The 17,491-nt window shown below is 59.4% G+C and overlaps 4 protein-coding genes across 11 annotated transcripts in view; 1 reads left to right on the top strand and 3 right to left on the bottom strand.

Moving 5' to 3' along the window:
* Positions 1-6,690, top strand: part of RNF123 (ring finger protein 123) — a 31,142-nt gene extending 24,452 nt beyond the window's left edge. For all 6 annotated transcript variants that reach the window (XM_036123849.2, XM_036123850.2, XM_036123848.2 and 3 more), the window contains 8 exons: positions 1,198-1,337; positions 1,452-1,640; positions 1,735-1,810; positions 2,045-2,129; positions 5,638-5,780; positions 5,922-6,016; positions 6,146-6,231; positions 6,321-6,690. In XM_036123849.2, coding sequence (XP_035979742.1) covers positions 1,198-1,337; positions 1,452-1,640; positions 1,735-1,810; positions 2,045-2,129; positions 5,638-5,780; positions 5,922-6,016; positions 6,146-6,231; positions 6,321-6,444 — 938 coding nt within the window. In that variant the 3' untranslated portion in view covers positions 6,445-6,690. The remainder of the gene's footprint in view (positions 1-1,197; positions 1,338-1,451; positions 1,641-1,734; positions 1,811-2,044; positions 2,130-5,637; positions 5,781-5,921; positions 6,017-6,145; positions 6,232-6,320) is intronic.
* Positions 2,450-5,639, bottom strand: AMIGO3 (adhesion molecule with Ig like domain 3). Its single transcript, XM_036123859.2, has one exon. The coding sequence runs from the start codon at positions 4,960-4,962 to the stop codon at positions 3,430-3,432; it is 1,533 nt and encodes a 510-aa protein (XP_035979752.1). The 5' UTR covers positions 4,963-5,639; the 3' UTR covers positions 2,450-3,429.
* GMPPB (GDP-mannose pyrophosphorylase B) lies at positions 6,660-9,145 on the bottom strand. Its single transcript, XM_036123862.2, has 10 exons — positions 9,021-9,145; positions 8,772-8,905; positions 8,565-8,645; positions 8,425-8,473; positions 8,129-8,271; positions 7,759-7,917; positions 7,594-7,672; positions 7,392-7,519; positions 7,123-7,305; positions 6,660-7,039 (listed from the first exon to the last, which is right to left on the bottom strand). The coding sequence occupies exons 2-10, from the start codon at positions 8,898-8,900 to the stop codon at positions 6,908-6,910; spliced, it is 1,083 nt and encodes a 360-aa protein (XP_035979755.1). The 5' UTR covers positions 8,901-8,905; positions 9,021-9,145; the 3' UTR covers positions 6,660-6,907.
* Positions 9,146-9,494: 349 nt separating this feature from the next.
* The window catches only part of IP6K1 (inositol hexakisphosphate kinase 1), a 55,509-nt gene continuing 47,512 nt past the window's right edge, over positions 9,495-17,491 (bottom strand). For all 3 annotated transcript variants that reach the window (XM_078078119.1, XM_078078127.1, XM_036123861.2), the window contains 3 exons: positions 15,536-15,717; positions 13,296-13,471; positions 9,495-12,933 (listed from right to left, as the gene is read on the bottom strand). In XM_078078119.1, the coding sequence (XP_077934245.1) occupies positions 12,400-12,933; positions 13,296-13,471; positions 15,536-15,717 (892 nt within the window). In that variant the 3' untranslated portion in view covers positions 9,495-12,399. The remainder of the gene's footprint in view (positions 12,934-13,295; positions 13,472-15,535; positions 15,718-17,491) is intronic.

The following is a 17,491-nucleotide window of genomic DNA, read 5'->3' as shown; positions in this document are numbered from 1 at the left end:
CATCTCCCAGCTTCCTCTCTGTCCAGGGACACTGGGCCTACTCCCCCTGGCTCCCCAGTCCCACGTGTGCCCTTTGGGCCCGAATGCTCTGCTGGGTCATAGGGAAAAAGGGCAGTATCTTCCTAGGCTGCCTGCAGCTGACACAGAGTGAGGACCCTGAACCAGCTCCCTGACCTCCAGCCTGGTCCCAGCACCATGTCCTTCTGCCCCTTCATTGCCATCTGCTGGTGCCAGACCTTGGGTACTTGAGTCAAGGCAGGGGCACAGACTAGGCGGTGCCCATGGGGCTTCCAAGAGGAAGAGGCATTTGGTTGGGAGCAGAGGCTTCACTCTGTCTTTGGGGGCCATGGTCCAGCAGAGCCCTGTGAACCCGAGGACCTTCACCTAGGCCGGGCCTGGGGTGGGCCAGCTTGCAGTCTGCCTGCCACACACTGCGCTCACCCCACAGGGTGGCTTTCCTTGGGCCGCGTGGTGTGTTTCTGCTCTCGTGGGCAGGGTTTTTGCGTGAAGGGGTCCCCAGAGGCTGATTGCCTTGTGCAAAGTCACACATCAAGTCCTTGCCAATTGTTTTGGTCGTGCCTGCAGGTGGAACTGAGCTGCAGATGAAGAACGGCAGTGGGACCAGATACTTGTCCTGCTGCTGTAGGAACTATTGATTTGCATGGGCGGAGGTGGGGGGCGGGTGTCCAGCTCAGCTGCGGCTAAGGGCTCTGGTTACTGCTCCCTGTCAGCCCAGACTTGGCACCCACCACCTCGGCCATATGCCAAGGCCAGGCCAAGGGCAGCAGAGGAGAGGAGAGGACTGCAGGGCTCAGACAAGTAGGTCTTAGGGACGCTGACCTGGATACGAGTGAGGAGAGGTCTGGGTCACCCTGTCTGGGTCTAGCCCTCCCTGAAAGCCGTGTGGCTGAGAACTCGCTGGGGACAGGCTGGGGGGCAGCTCTAGGCTTAAGGGATGGTGTGGGGCTGGAAAGGACTTCAGCCCGTGGCTTGCCCAGCAGATGGAGGGACAGATTTAGCTCTAACCCCCAGATAGGGCTGTACCCTGTCCTCCCACCTTCGTGACCTGAGCATTCTCAGGGAGCCGTCTTTCTGTACGTACACCAATGGCCCAACAAGTGAGGACGGAGGTAGACAGGGCAGGCAGGAGCCCCAGAATGGAGTCCCCAGTGACGCCGCCGCCTCGCGCCCCCACAGAGCCCTGCCCCTCCACCCTGCTTCAGCAGCACATGGCGGAGCTGCTGCGGGAGGGGCCCGACGTGGCGCCCAGCTTCCTCAACAGCGTCCTCAACCAGCTCAACTGGGCCTTCTCGGAGTTCATCGGCATGATCCAGGAGGTGCGTCACGGCGGGTCGGTGGGTCGGGCGGGCTGCGGCGTTGCAGTGGGCCCGGCGCGATGTGCGGCGCCACCAGGCCACTGAGCGCTGCCTGCCCCCCCGCCGGTGGCTCAGATCCAACAGGCTGCCGAGCGCCTAGAGCGGAACTTTGTGGACAGCCGGCAGCTCAAGGTGTGCGCCACCTGCTTCGACCTCTCGGTCAGCTTGCTGCGGGTCCTGGAGATGACCATCACGCTGGTGCCCGACATATTCCTTGACTGGGCCCGGCCTACGTCTGAGATGCTGCTGCGGCGTCTCGCGCAGGTGTGTCCATCTGGGCAGGGAGAGGGGGGCCCCCGGGAAGGCCCCAGTGGCGAGCCCGCCCTCGACACCCACCAACGGGCTCCTGCCCTCACAGCTCCTCAACCAGGTGCTGAACCGGGTGACGGCTGAGAGGAACCTGTTTGACCGCGTGGTCACCCTGCGGCTGCCTGGTGAGGACCCAGCGCCCCACACCCAACATATCCCGGGGCTCGCTTCCTCTACTGGGAGCAGGGATGCCTGATTGTCCGTGCTGCGTCGGGACAGCCGGCCTGGGCCCCCGCAGCCTTAGCTCGCCCTTCTGTGGGGAGGATGCTGGGGAGGGGGGCTGGCGCTAGCCAGGCAGGCCTCGACCCCCTGCAGTAGGAGCACGCAGCAGCTCTTGCCCTCCCTCCTCCCCCGCCCAGGCCTGGAGAGCGTGGACCACTACCCCATTCTGGTGGCCGTGACGGGCATCCTGGTGCGGCTCCTGGCGCATGGCCCGGCCTCGGGGTGAGTGTGAGGCCCGTGGGCCCACGGGAGCTGGCGTGGCTGGTGGGAGTGGGCCGGCCAGGGCCTCCTGCCGCTGTCTCTTTGCCTCTGCAGTGAACCTCGGTATCAGGTTTTTGAGGCAGGGGGGAAGGCCGTGAGGTACAAACTGCCTAACTACGTGGCAGCAGCAGCAGCTCTGAGTAGAAGAATCGGAGAGCGCACTGGCTTGTGGTTATGCCTCAGGCAGGGCTGGGGTGCTATCCTGCATGTACGGGACGGCACTGCTGGGCTCAGGGGCTGAGGACACGCACCGCTACTTGTGTTCACGAAGGGTCCGGTAATGAGCACGTACCACCTTTATTAAGGAACTCCAGGACAACTGGATCCAGGATGCTCGTAGGAGCCCCCAGCTCAGCACCCACACAGGAGGGTTCTCAGACCCCTCTTCCCTGCCTCCCTGCGGTGGGTGGTAAGATGCGTATAAGACCAGGGCACGGCCTCAGCCATTAGGCCGAGACCAGTGCCAGCCCTTAAGAGGCTTCTACCCTCGAGGGACAGTGAGTTCTGGCTCAGCCCTCCCATCTTGGCCATGCTCAGCAGGCTTTTTACTGCTGAAAAGCTGGGGGACAGGCCCTGGTGGCCCTTACTGTCTTGTGAGCCCACTGAAGAGGCCCTGCCCTCAGAGTGGCCTGTGGATGCCGCTGGCCAGAGACGGCGAGGCTGCTCCGGCTGGGGCTCGGGCCAGGCCCCCTGAGGGGTGGCGGGGAGGGGTCTCTTGCCTTTCTGCCTGCCCACCAGACTGCACGGATCTGTGAAGCTTGAAGGAGGTTAGATGTTGGTGCGGGTTTCCTCCTTCCACCCTGGGTGGGGGCCTAGGTCTTCCTTTGGCGCTCTCCTCCTCTTCCCCTGGGCGCCCACTCTCTTCCTGCCCCACTGGGAAGGGGAAGATGGTTATGCTTCAGTTCTTCGCCACTACTGCTTGATAGCTGCCTCGGCCCCTAAGGGGGTGCCTCGGGCTCTAACGCACGGGCCCTTCCGGATGGCCCCAGTTCCAGGCCTCGGGGGACACTTGGGCACCAGCAGGTCCTGCGGGGACCTCCGGCCTTTGAGCCCTGTGTGAGAGCAGAGCAGGAGAGAGGGCGGGGAGCCCAGCCCTTCCATCAGCGAGTGGGGCTGCTGTAGTTGAGGTCGAGGCCACACAGGAGGCTGGAGGACCAAGCCCAGCGCCGCCACCAGCATCTGGCAGCTCTTGCCCGGGCGGCAGCGGGGAGCGGGGCAAAGCAGCGGGCGGTTGGTGGCCTGGCTCTGAGCCCAGGGCGGCCTAGGTCATCACCAGAGCCTCGGAGCCCGTGGAGCTAGCCGACTCAGAGCCAGCGTGGAGCCGCAGGCCCACGGGATTGTAGAGATCAAAGTCCTCGGCGACCGCCAGCTGCACGCGCCCGTTGAGGCCCCTCCGGCCCGGCTCCAGAAAGACCACATGCTTGTGCACACTGGCCTTGCGGCTGGGCACGTCGGGCCGGGTGGCGCCGAGCCCCGACGGCCGCGCGCTCGGCTCCTGGAGGGGGCCGGGCCCGCGGGGCCAGCAGAGCCGGCGGCAGGTGCAGGCGCGGCGGTAGCAGCGGCGGCAGCCCGGGCAGGGCGGCGCGAACACGTAGAGCAGCACGAGCAGCAGGCCCACGGCGCAGCCCAGCAGGGTGGTGAAGCCCGTGTTGAAAGCCTCGGGCTCCGGGCGCGGGGAGTGCACGCTCACGTTGTACTCGTGCGTCTGGTTGTGATGCAGGCGCGGCCCGGCGGCCAGGCACACGAAGAGCCCCTCGTGCCGCGGCTGCACGTTGCTGATGGCCAGGCTGCCGTCGGCCAGCACCGCAATGCTGCCGTCTCGGGACCCCGGGGCCACCAGCAGCTCCTGCTTCGGGGACACCCAGGCGACGCGCACAGCCGGGGCGCTGGTGTTGCAGCGCAGCGTCAGGGGCCGACCCATCTGCACGTGCAGCTGCTCTTCGGGCCGCTCCAGGCCCCCGGCCAGGGCGGCCGAGCAGTTCTCGAAGACGCGGCTGTGCTCAAAGAAGCGCACGCGGGACGTGGGCACCCTGAAGGCCAGGCACATGTACTGTGGGGCGAAGTCACTGACGGCACTGAGGCCCCGCTGGAGCCAGCGCTGCAGCAGGTGGTAGAGGCGGCAGTCGCAGGCCAGGGGGTTGTTGTGCAAGTAAAGGCCGTTCTTGAGAAAGGCCGGCAGGGCAGCCAGGGCAGCCACGGGGATGCGGCCCAGGCGGTTGGAGGAGAGGTCCAGAGTACGGAGGTGGGTGGCGCCCAGGCCGTGGAGGTGGTCAAAGGAGAAGGAGGAGAGCTGGTTGCAGCCCAGGTAGAGCCGGCTGAGTGCGCCCAGGCCCCGGAAGGCGAGCTCGTCCAAGTGCGCCAGTCGGTTATTGAACAGCAGCAGCCTCTCGAGCGCCCCCAGCCCTTCGAGGTCGTGGCGTCCCAGCGCCCGCAGCGCGTTAGACGATAGGTCGAGCAGCCGCAGGCCGCTGGCGTTGGTGAACACTCCGCGACCTAGCACGTCCAGCTCGTTGTGGCCCAGGCGCAGGGCGCGCAGGCGGGAGAGGGGCGTCAGCCAGCCTGGCCGCAGGCGCTGGAGCGCGTTGTGGCTCAGGTCGAGGTCTGTGGTGGCGGCGGGCAGCGCGGCCGGCACGTCCTGCAGCCCCAGGCCCGCGCAGCTCAGCAGGTCGGCAGCGCACACACATCTGTAGGGGCAGTCACGGGGACCGGAGGGCACGAAGCCCTCCGCGCCCAGGCCGCCCACCCCGACGCGCGACAGGCACAGCAGTGCGCCCAGCAGCACCAGCCAGACCATGGTGGCGCCTGCCGGGGGCTGAGACCGGGCAGCTCTGTGCCGGACACGCCGCGCCGGGACTCACCCACTTCTGGCTGTGGGCTCAGCCCCGCACACCCACCGCCCCTGCTCCCCCGGCTCCGGGGCGGGATTTGGGGCCGGCTTGCACTCCGCACTCCCTCCTCTGGCTTCCCCAGCTCTCCTCTGGCTTCCCTGGTCAGCTTCTAAATACTCTCCCGGAGGAGGGCGGGGCCGCATCCTCCCATTGGTTCCTGTTGGAGGGGGCGGGGTAGCCCCTCTCCTCCCCGCGTCCGAGGTTCCCCGCGTGGCCGCCAGAGGGGGCGCAAGCCCGCCCCCAATGCCCCAGCCTGTGCTTGGCCAGTGGCTTTGCCCGTGCCCATCTCCCCCAGAACAGTAGGAGGGGAAACCTGGGAGGCACTCCTTTAAGCTGCTAGTGATGTTCTTTATTTGTTTTCTTTGGAGAGTTAGTGTTTATTAGGGGTAGGCAGACTTTCACTATCTGCTGGTCACCCCCTTAAACTGGCACCCAGGCTGTATGAGTTCTTACTGGGATCTAGGATGAGGGGCATGGGGTGGGGGCAGTGGGTGAAAAGAGGTGAGCTGGATTGTCCCACCACCCCGGTCCCTCCAGCAGGTACTGCTTTCTGACTACGCTTGTCCCCCTCTCCCACCTAGGAGAGAGCGAGCCACGTCCGTGCTCCTTGCTGATCCCTGCTTCCAGCTCAGCTCTATATGTTATCTCTTGGGGCAGCCAGAGCCCCCTGCCCCTGGCACTGCCCTGCCTGCCCCTGACCGGAAGCGCTTCTCCCTGCAGAGCTGTGAGTGGACTGGGGGTGGGTCAGGGGTTTGGGGCTGGACTAGCTCAGGAGTCTCAAGAAGAGCAAAACCCCAAGTTGCGGTACTTAAGAGGCACTGGGTTCGAGGGCCACGTTGGGTCTGACACCTGCTACCGCCCGCAGACACAGATTACATCAGCGCGGAGGAGCTGGCCCAGGTGGAACAGATGCTGGCACACCTGACCGCTGCCTCTGCCCAGGCAGCTGCTGCCTCCCTGGTGAGTGGGCGCCGCGGCATCCGGCTGTGCACCGCCCACATACACGCTGGCCCAACTGTGCATGCTACGTAGGCTCGTCTCCTTGTCTGGGCGTCCGGCCCTGCTCACCCTGCGCTCTGCTCCCTGCAGCCCACCAGCGAGGAGGACCTCTGCCCCATCTGCTATGCTCACCCCATTTCCGCTGTGTTCCAGCCCTGTGGCCATAAGTCCTGCAAGTAAGTAGGCCCCATGGGCGCAGGGGGCTGGGGAAGCGACAGGGATACACAGGCCCTCCTCCTCCCCCTCCTCCCCTCCCCTGTTCTAGAGCCTGTATCAACCAGCACCTGATGAACAACAAGGACTGCTTCTTCTGCAAAGCCACCATCGTGTCTGTAGAGGACTGGGACAAGGCGGCCAGCGCAAGTACCACCACTTCCTCAGCCGCCTAGCCCGCACGGCAGCAGCCTCCAGCCCTGAACTCAGACCCAGGCTGGGCCCTATTTATGAGCTTCCCCTTGCCCTGTTCCCCATGACCCCCCCGCCGCCACCGCCACCACCGCCACCACCACCACCACCACGTCCAACCTTCTTGCCTGAGTGTAACCTCACTGGCGGGAGCCCAGCCGTGTCCTGATTGTGCCTGAGCTTGACTTCCAGTCAGGGCCACAGTGAGCATTAAATTATTATTCCATACAGCCCTGGCCCGGCCCTTCTTGAGGGAGTGGGCTTTGTGGGGTATGCCCAGCAAGGAGCCTGCCAGATTATGTCCACGGGAGAGGGCAGGCGTCCAACCGCTTCAGCCTCGTCTAGTCCTCCCAGAGAAACGGCGCATCCAGGGCCTTCTGATGTGTCACACCAGGGCTCCCCCTGCCAGTGGGGAAGTGGGGACTCGGCCGGCCCCATGGTATCCCCTCACATGATGATACGAGGCTCCGGCACCGACTCGCCGATAGACTTGTGGGGCAGCACGCTGGCACCGTTGAGGTAGAGCTCGTCGTTAACGATGACGTCTTCGCCCAGGACCGTCACGTTCTCCATGCGCACCTCGGGGGAGGGGGGCAGGCCTGGTCAGCAAGGCAGGCGCGCTCCCTGCCCCTCTCCCCGTTCGGCCCAGCCCCTAGACTTACCCACTGGCCCACGCGGCAGCGCCAGCCCACAATGCAGGACTCGAGCCAGGAGTGGGATCGGATGTGAGCATCTCGCAGCACTGTGCACCGCCGGATGCACACGCCATCCTCCACCACCACACCAGGACCCAGGCTCACGTTGGGGCCGATGCTACAGTTCTGGCCGATGCGGGCACTTGGGTCCTAAGGACAGTGGGGAAGATACAGTGAGGCATTCATCTCCCAAGCCCGAGAAGGGGCATTTACGATGGGCCGGGCGGGGGCCTCACCACCAGCACGTTGCCCACAATGCCAGGGCCTGAGCATAGTTGCTCAGGCTGCTTCTGTCGCAGGGACTGTAGGAAGAGGCACATGCCGGTGAGGAAATCCTTGGGCTGCCCTATGTCCATCCAGAAGCCTGTTGGGAGGAAATGCATCAGGGGGCTCAGCCCAGCCACACCACACCCCTACCCTGTGGCCTCCCTGCCTCACCCTGCAGCTCCATGGCATATAGCTGCCCCTCCTTGGCCATGACAGGGAAGATCTCCTTCTCAATGGATGTAGGCTGCAGCTGTGGGAGTGGGCAGCTTGTGAGCAGGGTCGTGGTAGCAGGGGCCTGCCCTACCCCAGCCCACCCCGCAGCTGGCTTCCACACACCTGGATGCGCCGCAGCACTGCAGGGCTCAGGATGTACATTCCTGCGTTGATCTTGTTGGACACAAACACCTGTGGCTTCTCCACAAAGCGATGAACGCGGCCTGTGTCAGCCTCACATACCACCACGCCATACTTAGAGGGCTCCTCCACTTTGGTCACCTGAGTGCAGGGGGAACCTCAGGCCCAGTCCAGGTGTGTCTGAGCCTCGATAATGCATACTGTCCTAAATCTCGGGCTGTGCCCCAATGCTTAAAGATACATACGGTACAGCTTTGCACTCACAACACAAGGGGATGGTTAAAGGCTGGGCAGCAGGAGAGGCTGGGCATGGGGGACAGGCATGTCAGAGAAGAAAGATCTGGTCCCTTACCAGGATGGAGCCCTCCTGGCCGTGGTGCCGGTGGAACTGCACCATGGCTTGGAAAGGGAAATCGCAGATCACATCACTGTTGAGGACGAAGAAAGGGTCCGCAGTCTCAGAGAGCAGATCACGGGCAAGTGCCAGGGGCCCAGCTAGGAGAGAAGGACAGGTCACCATCTTCCCCAGGGGGGTGGGGGGGTAGGCGGACAACTGAGCCCCTGGATCCAGGCTCAGCAGACCCCATCCAGGCTGGGTCTTACCCCTTCCCAGGCCCTAAACCCTCCCCGCAAGGGACTTTTACTGACCTGTCCCCAGAGGCTCTTCTTCATGGGACATGGAGATTCGAATTCCCAGCTGTAAGGGAGAAGCCGCCTGTCAGGTGCCTCCCACCAGGGTGGGTGGTTGCGCGGGGAGCGAAGAAAAAGATCAAAAGTCCGAGCCTCACCCTCTGCTCCTGCGCCTTCATTTCCTTCTCCAGCACCTGAGACATGTAGCTCACGGCCAGAATCACGTGGTCCACGCCCGCCTGTTGTACAAAACAGCGCCGGCCGATAGAAGGGCTCAGCCGGAAGGTACGGGCGTCCGCGACCCCCAAGTGCTAGCCGTCCCTCGTCCTGCCAGGTCCCACCGCGACACCGACCCCGGGTCTTACCGCGGCCAGCGCCTCCACTTGGTGCAGCAAGATGGGCTTATTGCAGAAATCCACCAGTGGCTTCGGGATGCTCAGCGTCAGCGGCCGCAGACGCGTCCCATAGCCGCCCACCAAGATCAGTGCCTTCATCGCGCCTGCGGGCGGCCGGAGAGTGAGTCCCGGGCTCCGCGGCCCGGCCCGCCCGGCCGAGCCCTGCCGCGCACTCCCGCCGCCGTGCCCGGCCCCGCGCCCTTCGCCTGCCAGACTGACCCACTCTGGCTCTGCCTTGGCCGCGCAGTCCGCCGTGACGCCGGCCCGAGGCTGCACCCAGCAGGACGCGACGCCAGACGAGGGCGGCTAGCCCCGAACTCAGGCCGGACCTAGGCGGGCGGTGACGTGAGCCCGAGCCGGCCAATCGGCTGCCGTTGACGTGGCACGGACGCCGACGTCGGAGCGCTGAGGCGCGGCGTTCCGGCAGACGTAGCCAATAAGAGCCCGAGCGCGCCCGGCTGCCATGGGGACCGGGCCCCGGGCCCCGCGGGTCAACTAACCATTGGCGGATCCAAAGGCGGAACTGGCGCCAAGGGCGAGGCTTCCTTCCCGACGGGTGCCAGGTCCGCCGCCGCACGGGCGCTTCCGGCCCCGCCCCGGGACGGCGGCTCGGGGGCGCGGCGGAGGGAGGCGAGCGGCGGTCGGGCTGGGCCTGTCCTCGAAGCCGCGGGACAGCAAAGACGCGGACACACCTCAGTTTCTAGCGGCTTTATTTTGACATACACGACCTCAGACACAAGCGGGGCGGGCAGCGCTAGGTGTACAGAAAGGGGCGACCCGGCGCAAGGCCCGAGCACCCCTCCCCGGCACGCAAGGTCCCGAGGAGACGCAGCTGGCCCAGCCGCGGCCGAAGCCGAGAGTGGAAGGGGGCGCAGGCCTCGGGCGGCGTGGGCAGGTTTGGGCGGCTTCCGGGAAAGCAGAGCAGAGAGCGATTCCTAGAGGCGAGGCCTCACAGTTCCCCGAGAAGCAAAGGAACCAGGTCCTTCCCAGGGTGCTCCAATTTTTTTCCTCATTAAAACTTTTTTTTAATCGGCAAAAACAAAACCAAATTGAACAGCGTTAAAGTTCCAAGCAATCTGCATCTAGGGGGCGTGCACGTGGACAGATGTGCGCGAGTGAGCAGCGGCTAAAGAACTAGCCCAGGCCTTTGGCCCCTGGGGAAACCCCCACACCCACTGCACAGGCCCCAGTGTGAGGGAGGGGTGGGGTCCCTGGCAAGTTGCTACACTGGTCCCCTTCCTCATTAAGCACCGCCGGTCCCACTCCCCCCCCCCCCCCGGGGGGCTGGTGTCTACTTGGCCCAGGGAAGCACTAGAGAGGGGGGTCACTTGAGCACCCCAACCCGTGATCCCGCGTTGCACTTTGGTCCCAAGTTGGGGTTTGGGAAGGCAGGGCCTGGCAGGGACAGAGCTCTCTGACAAGGAGCAGGCAGAAGGAGTAGAGGCAGAGAGTGTGTGTGTACACATGCCCACCACCCACCAGGTAACAGAGCTGGGTCTCCAAGTGTCAAAAGTGCTGAAAAGAGGGATCCTGCCCTGATGGGAGTAGCAGCAAATCCCAGGCCCTTCTGCTCTTTTTAGTGCCAGGAAAACGCTGAAGATAGTGGGTATAGTCTCTCTCACTATGAAGAGCACAACGGGGCAGCATGTGCTCCCAAAATACAGGAACTCAGGAGGCACAGCACATCCCCAGGCTGGAGAGGTTCAACTAAAGGGGGTCCCAAGTGGCCCCTGACTCTTGGTCTTCGCCTCTGCCCTGCCAGGAAATGCCAGTCCAAACGAATGAGCTACTACCCCCCTGAAGCCACAGAATGGTACAGGAAAGATGGTCGTTACTGACCAGAAACAGGCAAGCTGTCCCTCCCAGCCCCAAGGAATGGGAACCTGCCCACTACTGGCACCAGGATCAGAGGGCTGAGAGAGAGACGGGATCCATCAAGGAGCCCATTTAAAATGTGTGAAGCTGCATCTCTAAGGAATCGGAAAGTAGTCTACCACTTCCAAGGCCTTGACAGGCTGGCAGGCTTACCTTTAATGCCCAAACAAGGACATGCCCAAAGTGACAATGACAGTGGCCCTAGGCTCAGAGGGGAGGGCACTAACCTTGGCAATGGCTAGGTGAGTGCAGTGTCACCTCCTGGCCACATGTTCGAGGTGGCAGGTCTCTGTGCCATTAAGGGCTGGCGGCAAAAATTATTAAAAACCACCAGAAAGATCACCCCTTGGGCCTTCACTGTACCACTGTCCACGTGGTACTACACACTGCCAGGCCCACAGAGAAGGTGCTGGGCCATCCGGGAAACACCTCCTACAATTCATTTGCTACCAATTCTTTGTAAAAAGGTCGCACCTGCTGACAACAGGCACAGGGGCAAAAGCTCACCTCAGAAATGGCAGGACAGAAATCAGTATTTACTAATGAACAAGGCTACAGCCCAGGAAAAAGATCCCAAGAGACAAGGGCTGGCTGGGAGATGGACAAATGGACAGACTGATGGATCCCAGGACTGATAAGACGAAACTCATTAGCAGAATCTGGGCACCTGCACCCAAGGCCCAAACAATGTCTCTATGAACAGACAAGCTTCAAGCTCTCCCTCACAAGACTGGAGCTCCTCACAATGGGTTGCTGCCTTGAGCTTAGCCTGGAGAAAGGTGACACCCTGAGCGGACCACAGCCCTTGAGCCCTAGGAAGGGCAGCCCATCCAGAGGCAGCACAGCTGCCCAAGCTAGAGGAAGAAGACTCCCACCCACAGCACAAGAACTGCAAATACTGTCTAGGCCAGGGCCACCAGACGCCCTGAGGCCTGCTGGGACACCGACTCTCCTCGGCAAATAGAGCAGGGACCCCCTTCAATGGGGCAAGAAGGGGTGGCCTCCTCAGGCAAGGGATCTCAGTAAGAAAGGCTGGCTGGGGTGTGCAGGCAGGAAGAGGAGCAGGTTCAAGTGCCAAAGAGTGCCTGGGGATCCCAGGGCCTGCCCTCTGCCATAAGCTGGCTTCAGCCCAGCTTCATGAATCTAGCCTCATGCCAAGTCAAAACCGAGAAGGACGGGTCCAGCGATGTGCAATTGGCCCTGTGCTACCCAGGGGCATGTGTTAAAGAGCTGGTTGATGCCCATGCCACCAGACTAGGAAGTCCCCCAACAGATGGGCACCCAATCCTCTACTGGTGAGGGACAAGGGATGAGTGAGCACAGAGGGGCCCTGTACCAGCCCACAGCTTCACCCTAAGACCAGCAGGGCCCTGCGGCCACAGACGCCAAAGACCTAGGCAAGAGAAACCAATGTCCAAGGGTACCCTGTCCCTGCTGCCAAGCCCATCCACCAGGGGCACCTCTTCCTTTCTAAGTCAGCCTGGACACAGCAGTCAGAGCCGTAGAGCTAAAGGAGCCTGGCTGAGAGGATGTGTGTTGTGCCCTCCTTCACTTTATATATATGGATTCCAGGCTACAGCTAAAAACATTTCTTTTAGTTTACACCAAAGAGAAATATAACCCTTTAAAAGCAAGTCTGTGTGTCCTCACGGCGAGTTCAGTCAGAACAATGGTCCCTGCCTGCGGGTGGAGAGAAAGGGGTTCTGGGGGCCCAGGGCCGGGCCTACTGGTTCTCGTCCCGCATCTGTTCCATGATGCTGATGAGGTTCTCTAGGCCGAACACATAGCCTCGGTCCGGCCCGTCATGCACGGTGGGGTCATCCCGGAAGCCCTTGAACGTGCTGTGTGCAAAGTCGATCATGCGGACATCCACCTTGGGTGGAGAGGAGGGGCCGGCCTCAGGGCTGGTGCTACTGGGGCTGGTGCTGGGGCCACAGGGTGGCGCCCCCTCAGGGAGCCCCGTATCCAGGTGCTTGAGACGCATCTCGGCCCGGCGGTCCAGGAAGGACTCTGCCCGGCACTCCCTGCCGTCGTAGATGACAAGCAGGGAGCTGGAGTAGAAGCGATAGGAGGCCTGCCGCTCCAGCACAGCTTTCAGGCCCCGCAGTTTGCTCAGGATGGGCTCAAAAAGGTCACGCCTCAGGTCCAGGCCGTTGTGCAGGTACTGATAGAGGGCGTTGCGGAAGCCTTCAATGGAGAGCCCGCGGCCATAGTACTTGTTCCTGCAGAGGTAATGCCCTGTGTCCAGCTGGTACACCTGAAAGCCCAGGAGACAGAGCGGGTGAGCACCAGGGAGGTCTGATGACCTTCGAGTGCCCTGGGCAGCCATTGTCTGGAAAGTACTCCTGACCAGCTTGACTCGTCCCAGTGTCAAGGCAACAGGCTCTCACAGAGGTTCTGGATCTGGAGTCCAGACTAAGGTCACCAGGTAAGGCCTAGAGGGCTCAGGGAACATACCTATAAGGACGCACTCGGCACCCTGTGGGGGACTCACCCTCTCGGAGGGGATTCTGGACCACTGTGGGCCCGGAGGACACCTGGCAGGGGGAGCAGGCAGGTACATGGGCCACCCAAAACACGCGGGCAGCAGCAGTGAGGCTCTGGCCAGGGGCAACTCACCTGCATGCCACAGACCCTGACACCCAGCGTAGCTGACGTACTCTGCTCGCACTTCCTCATCTGCCGGGCCGCCTTCTCCGCGGATGCGTCATCCCCATGCTGCCGGGTGCCCATCTTCAGGTCCAGCACACAGGGGTACTTGAAGTGGTGCACCACGTTCTCAAGCAAGAGGAACTCTGGGCCGTGGTCAAGGAGAATAACAGCCACACTCACCGTCAGCCCCAGCCAGGAAACCACGACCAAGTTTTTCTACAAAAGGGGGCATTCTCTTCTAATGTGATCTGTATTCACCTCACAAACTCTCAAATGTAGATGTCACACCACTGGCTTACTCATTCTTTTCAAAAATTTTTTATTGTAGCAAAATATACATAAAATGTACCATTTTCACTGTGTTTACTGTACAGTTCAGTGGCATTAGTACATTCACATTACTGTGCACATCACCATCCATCTCCGGAACTTTTTCATCGTCCCAAACAAAAACTAGAAACTGTACCCACCTCACACTATCTCCCATTCTTCCTCACGCCCCCACCCCCAGTAACTACCTTTCTAGTTTCTGTCTCTATGAATAGGACTACTCTAGACACTTCGTATTTTGTCCTTTTGTGGCTGGCTGTTTCACTTAGCAAAATGTTTTCAAGTTTTATCCAATTTGTATGTAGCATGTGACAAAATTTCATTCCTTTTTATGGCTGAAAAATTTTCCGTGATATATATATATATACCAAATCTGCTGATGCCATCATTTTTATTTTTTTCTGTTTTATTCTGTCCTGTAGGCATACACAAACTAAAGAAGATCTGGCAGATGTGCATACATGCCTGGCACCATCAGTAAACCGAGGCCCTCCTCCAGCCGTACCCCACCGAGGCCTAAGAGAAGGAAGACCCTTTGCGGCACTGCTACCAACATGAGAAATCCAGTTTAACATTCCTGAATGGGAGTCTTAGAAAAAGGTGGATTTAAAATTTCTATCCTGCCTTTTTCTGACTAACCTTCAAACCAGTGACTACATATTTAAACTTATCCTTTGGTATTTCTAGAACCTTCTGCTTAAAATGCCTCTACGGTCCTGGCTGGCTGGATGGCATTTATACCCATGTCCTCATTTACATCTACTGTCTGCAACCATCCTGGATAAAGGTATATAGGCTTGTCACATCTGTCAAAAGTCACCAGGGCCCACAGCCTGGACCTCAATTTCGTACTGGGGGACGAGGAAGCAATCACATGATCTTGGACAGTAAGATACTTGGCATCACTTGACGATGCACATATTAGCATCGCCTAATTCTTTAAAAAATAACTTACAGAAAACGATTAAATTGGCCTTTAATCAATTTCATCACCTGCTATAACCTATAAACAAGTGGCAATAAAACTTAAAAAGGGCTGCAGAAACACCTCACAGGGCCGGAGAACATGGGCTCTTGAATCCTGCTGTGGCCACTCACGGGCCTGGGCACAGCACCTAACCCCCCTGTGCTCCCATCTCCTCATCTATAAATGGGCTTCGTCAACACTTTCTCCCTCAAGAGACTGTTCTGAAAACTGAGTAAACAGAGAGGGCTCAGCACATTTCCCCTCAGTTTCCCAGTATTAGTTATTCACAGTCTACTGCTTCAAACACTAAACAATCATCAGAATTCCCATTTTATAATACTTTTTTTTACTTTTACCATCTTAAAGACTATTATACATTGTTTAGGTATGGTGTTTATCTTAGACAAAAAACCCCCACATATCACTTTGTAATAATTACCTTTTGGGAGGGGAAAAATATATGTGTGCACACGCACACACACACACCCAGATCCTTGATTCTAGACATGCACTGATAAATACAGTAACCACTAGGAACATGTGGCAATTTAAATTTAAATAAATGTAAAATTCTGTAACTCAGTCACATCAAGCACGTTTCAGTTACTCAGTGTGGCCAGTGGCTACCATACTAAACACAGATACACATACCTCCACTGTCCCAGAAGGTTCTACCAGACAGCACCCTTCTGAACTGCCAAGTTTAAGCTTCAGGCTTACCAGTCCCGAAAGGCAGAAAAAAAACGTGTCCATAAAACAAGGAAGGACAAGGAGCCTATGAAAAAGGGAGATGAGAACAGGAGGGGCTCCTGGACAGAGAGGGCCTCGGCCATGGTGCTAGGTGTCCTGACACAGGACCAACCCACGGCCCCAGCAGGGGGCACTGCTGAAGGTGTAGTAACAAGGATACTGTAGAGCTTTCGGTCCTTGGACTCGGAGCGCATGCGGCTCAGCTGCTGCTTGTGACAGCGCAGACTCCAGGGATTATGGCTGATCTTCTCAGAACTCAGACCGCTGTTGCCGTCCAGCATCTGGAAAGGGACGTCTGAGTGGCTGTGGAGCTCCACCTTTGGACTCTTTGCCTCCTGGGGGCTAAGAAGGAAGAACAGGACACACTGCTGAGGGGCTCAGACAAGTCACCCTCCGGGGTCTCGGTGCACAAGGTGAAGGAGGCCTCAATCAGGTCTCATCTGCCACCCATGGGCCCTGCTGACAGGTGGCACAGGGGCTCCGGACGCATGAGCGCATAAAAGTGAGTAATAAGTAGTAGTTATACTTGTGTCTGTGAAAACTGTCTCAAAAATAATTCTTGGCATCAAATTATGTGATGAAGACACCATTCCAGATGCATTAGGAAGGCTATTATAAAAATCAACTGGAACAAGTGTTGTAGAGGATGTGGAGAGACTGGAACCCCCGCACACTGCTGGAGGGAATGCAAAATGGTGCAGCCACCGTGAAAGTCTGCTGGTTCCTCAAAACGCTAAACGTGGAATTATCCAATGATCCAGCCATTCCACTCCTAGGTCTGTACCCAAAAGACCTGAAAACAGGAACTCAAACAGAAACCTGACACTCTGTTCACAGCAGCATTACAATAAACAAGAGGTGGAAACAACCCAAGTGCCCATGAGAGCATGAACGGAAAAACACAATGTGCCATACCCTACAGTGGAGTAGCGTTCGGCAGTAAAAAGGGAGGGAATTCTGCCACAGGCTACAACCTGGATGAGCGCTGAAAACATCTTGCTAAGTGCAATAAGCCAGACACAAAAGGAGAAATGCTGTAGGGTTCCAGTCGTCTGAGGTAACTGCACATTCACAGAAACAGAAAAGAGAACGTGGTTGCCCGGGCCTGGGGGGGAGGGGAATGGAGGGTTATCCAACAGGGATGGGGCTGCTGCTGGAGATGAAAAGCAGCTCTGGTAATGGGCAGTAGTGAGGGCCGCACGACAGCGTGCGTGTGTTTAATACAACTCAACTATACACCGAGAAAAGGCGAAAATGATAAATTGACAGGTGTACTTTACACTTTTAAAAAATACAAAAATTGATGAATGTAGAGTTTTACACTTAATAAATAGAGGGTGGAGCATGGGATGCCACTGTCAAGAACATGAGTAACTATCCTGTTTGTGTCCACATCTACAACCGAATTTTTAATAAGACTGAAAGAAAGCATCTGCGGACGCTGTCCGTGGGCCTGCGCAGCGGGTGCCTGGGAAGCGGCAGAGCGAGTGAGCAGCTCAGAGCAGAGGCGGGCGCGGCAGCTCCGGACAGATGCCACCGTCCCCTCCTGCCTGCCACGGTGGGCGCGCGAAGTCACGCAGAGCCGAGCTAACCACCAGGCCTAGCGTGCACTGGAAATGCGGGCGCTCCCGCACAGAGTGGCGGGCAGGCCGGGCGAAGCGGCTGAGAGACCCAGGCAGACCTTCCCAGTCCCTCTGACCGGAAGCAGCGCGGCCGCCGGTGCCTCTCGGCGTGACGGAACTCTCATGTTCTTCTGGGGACGGCATGGCTGAGGCTATTCATGGACGCCTTTTTTGTGATCCCCTTTAAGAAACAAGGTTGGGACGGCTCGGGGGCTCAGTTGGTGAAGCGTCTGCCTTCGGCTTGGGTCATGATCCCAGGGGCCTGGGGTCGAGTCCCGCATCGGGCTCCCTGCTCCACGGACTCCCTGCTTCTCCCTCTGCCTTTGCCTGCCACTCCCCCTGCTTGTGCTCTCTTTCTCTCCCTCTCTCTCTCTCTGACAAATAAATAAAATCTTAAAAAAGAAAAGAAAAGAAACAACAAGGTTTACTAATCTGCCAAGTAAGCCCAGGTAAGTTCTCTGTGCCTGCTTGGGGAACCCGTGCCCCTTGGCATC

The sequence above is a fragment of the Halichoerus grypus genome, chromosome 1, assembly GCF_964656455.1.
Source record: "Halichoerus grypus chromosome 1, mHalGry1.hap1.1, whole genome shotgun sequence".
Taxonomy (NCBI): domain Eukaryota; kingdom Metazoa; phylum Chordata; class Mammalia; order Carnivora; family Phocidae; genus Halichoerus; species Halichoerus grypus.
The sequence above is the reverse complement of the archived record's forward strand: the minus strand, read 5'-3'. Positions and strand labels throughout refer to the sequence as shown.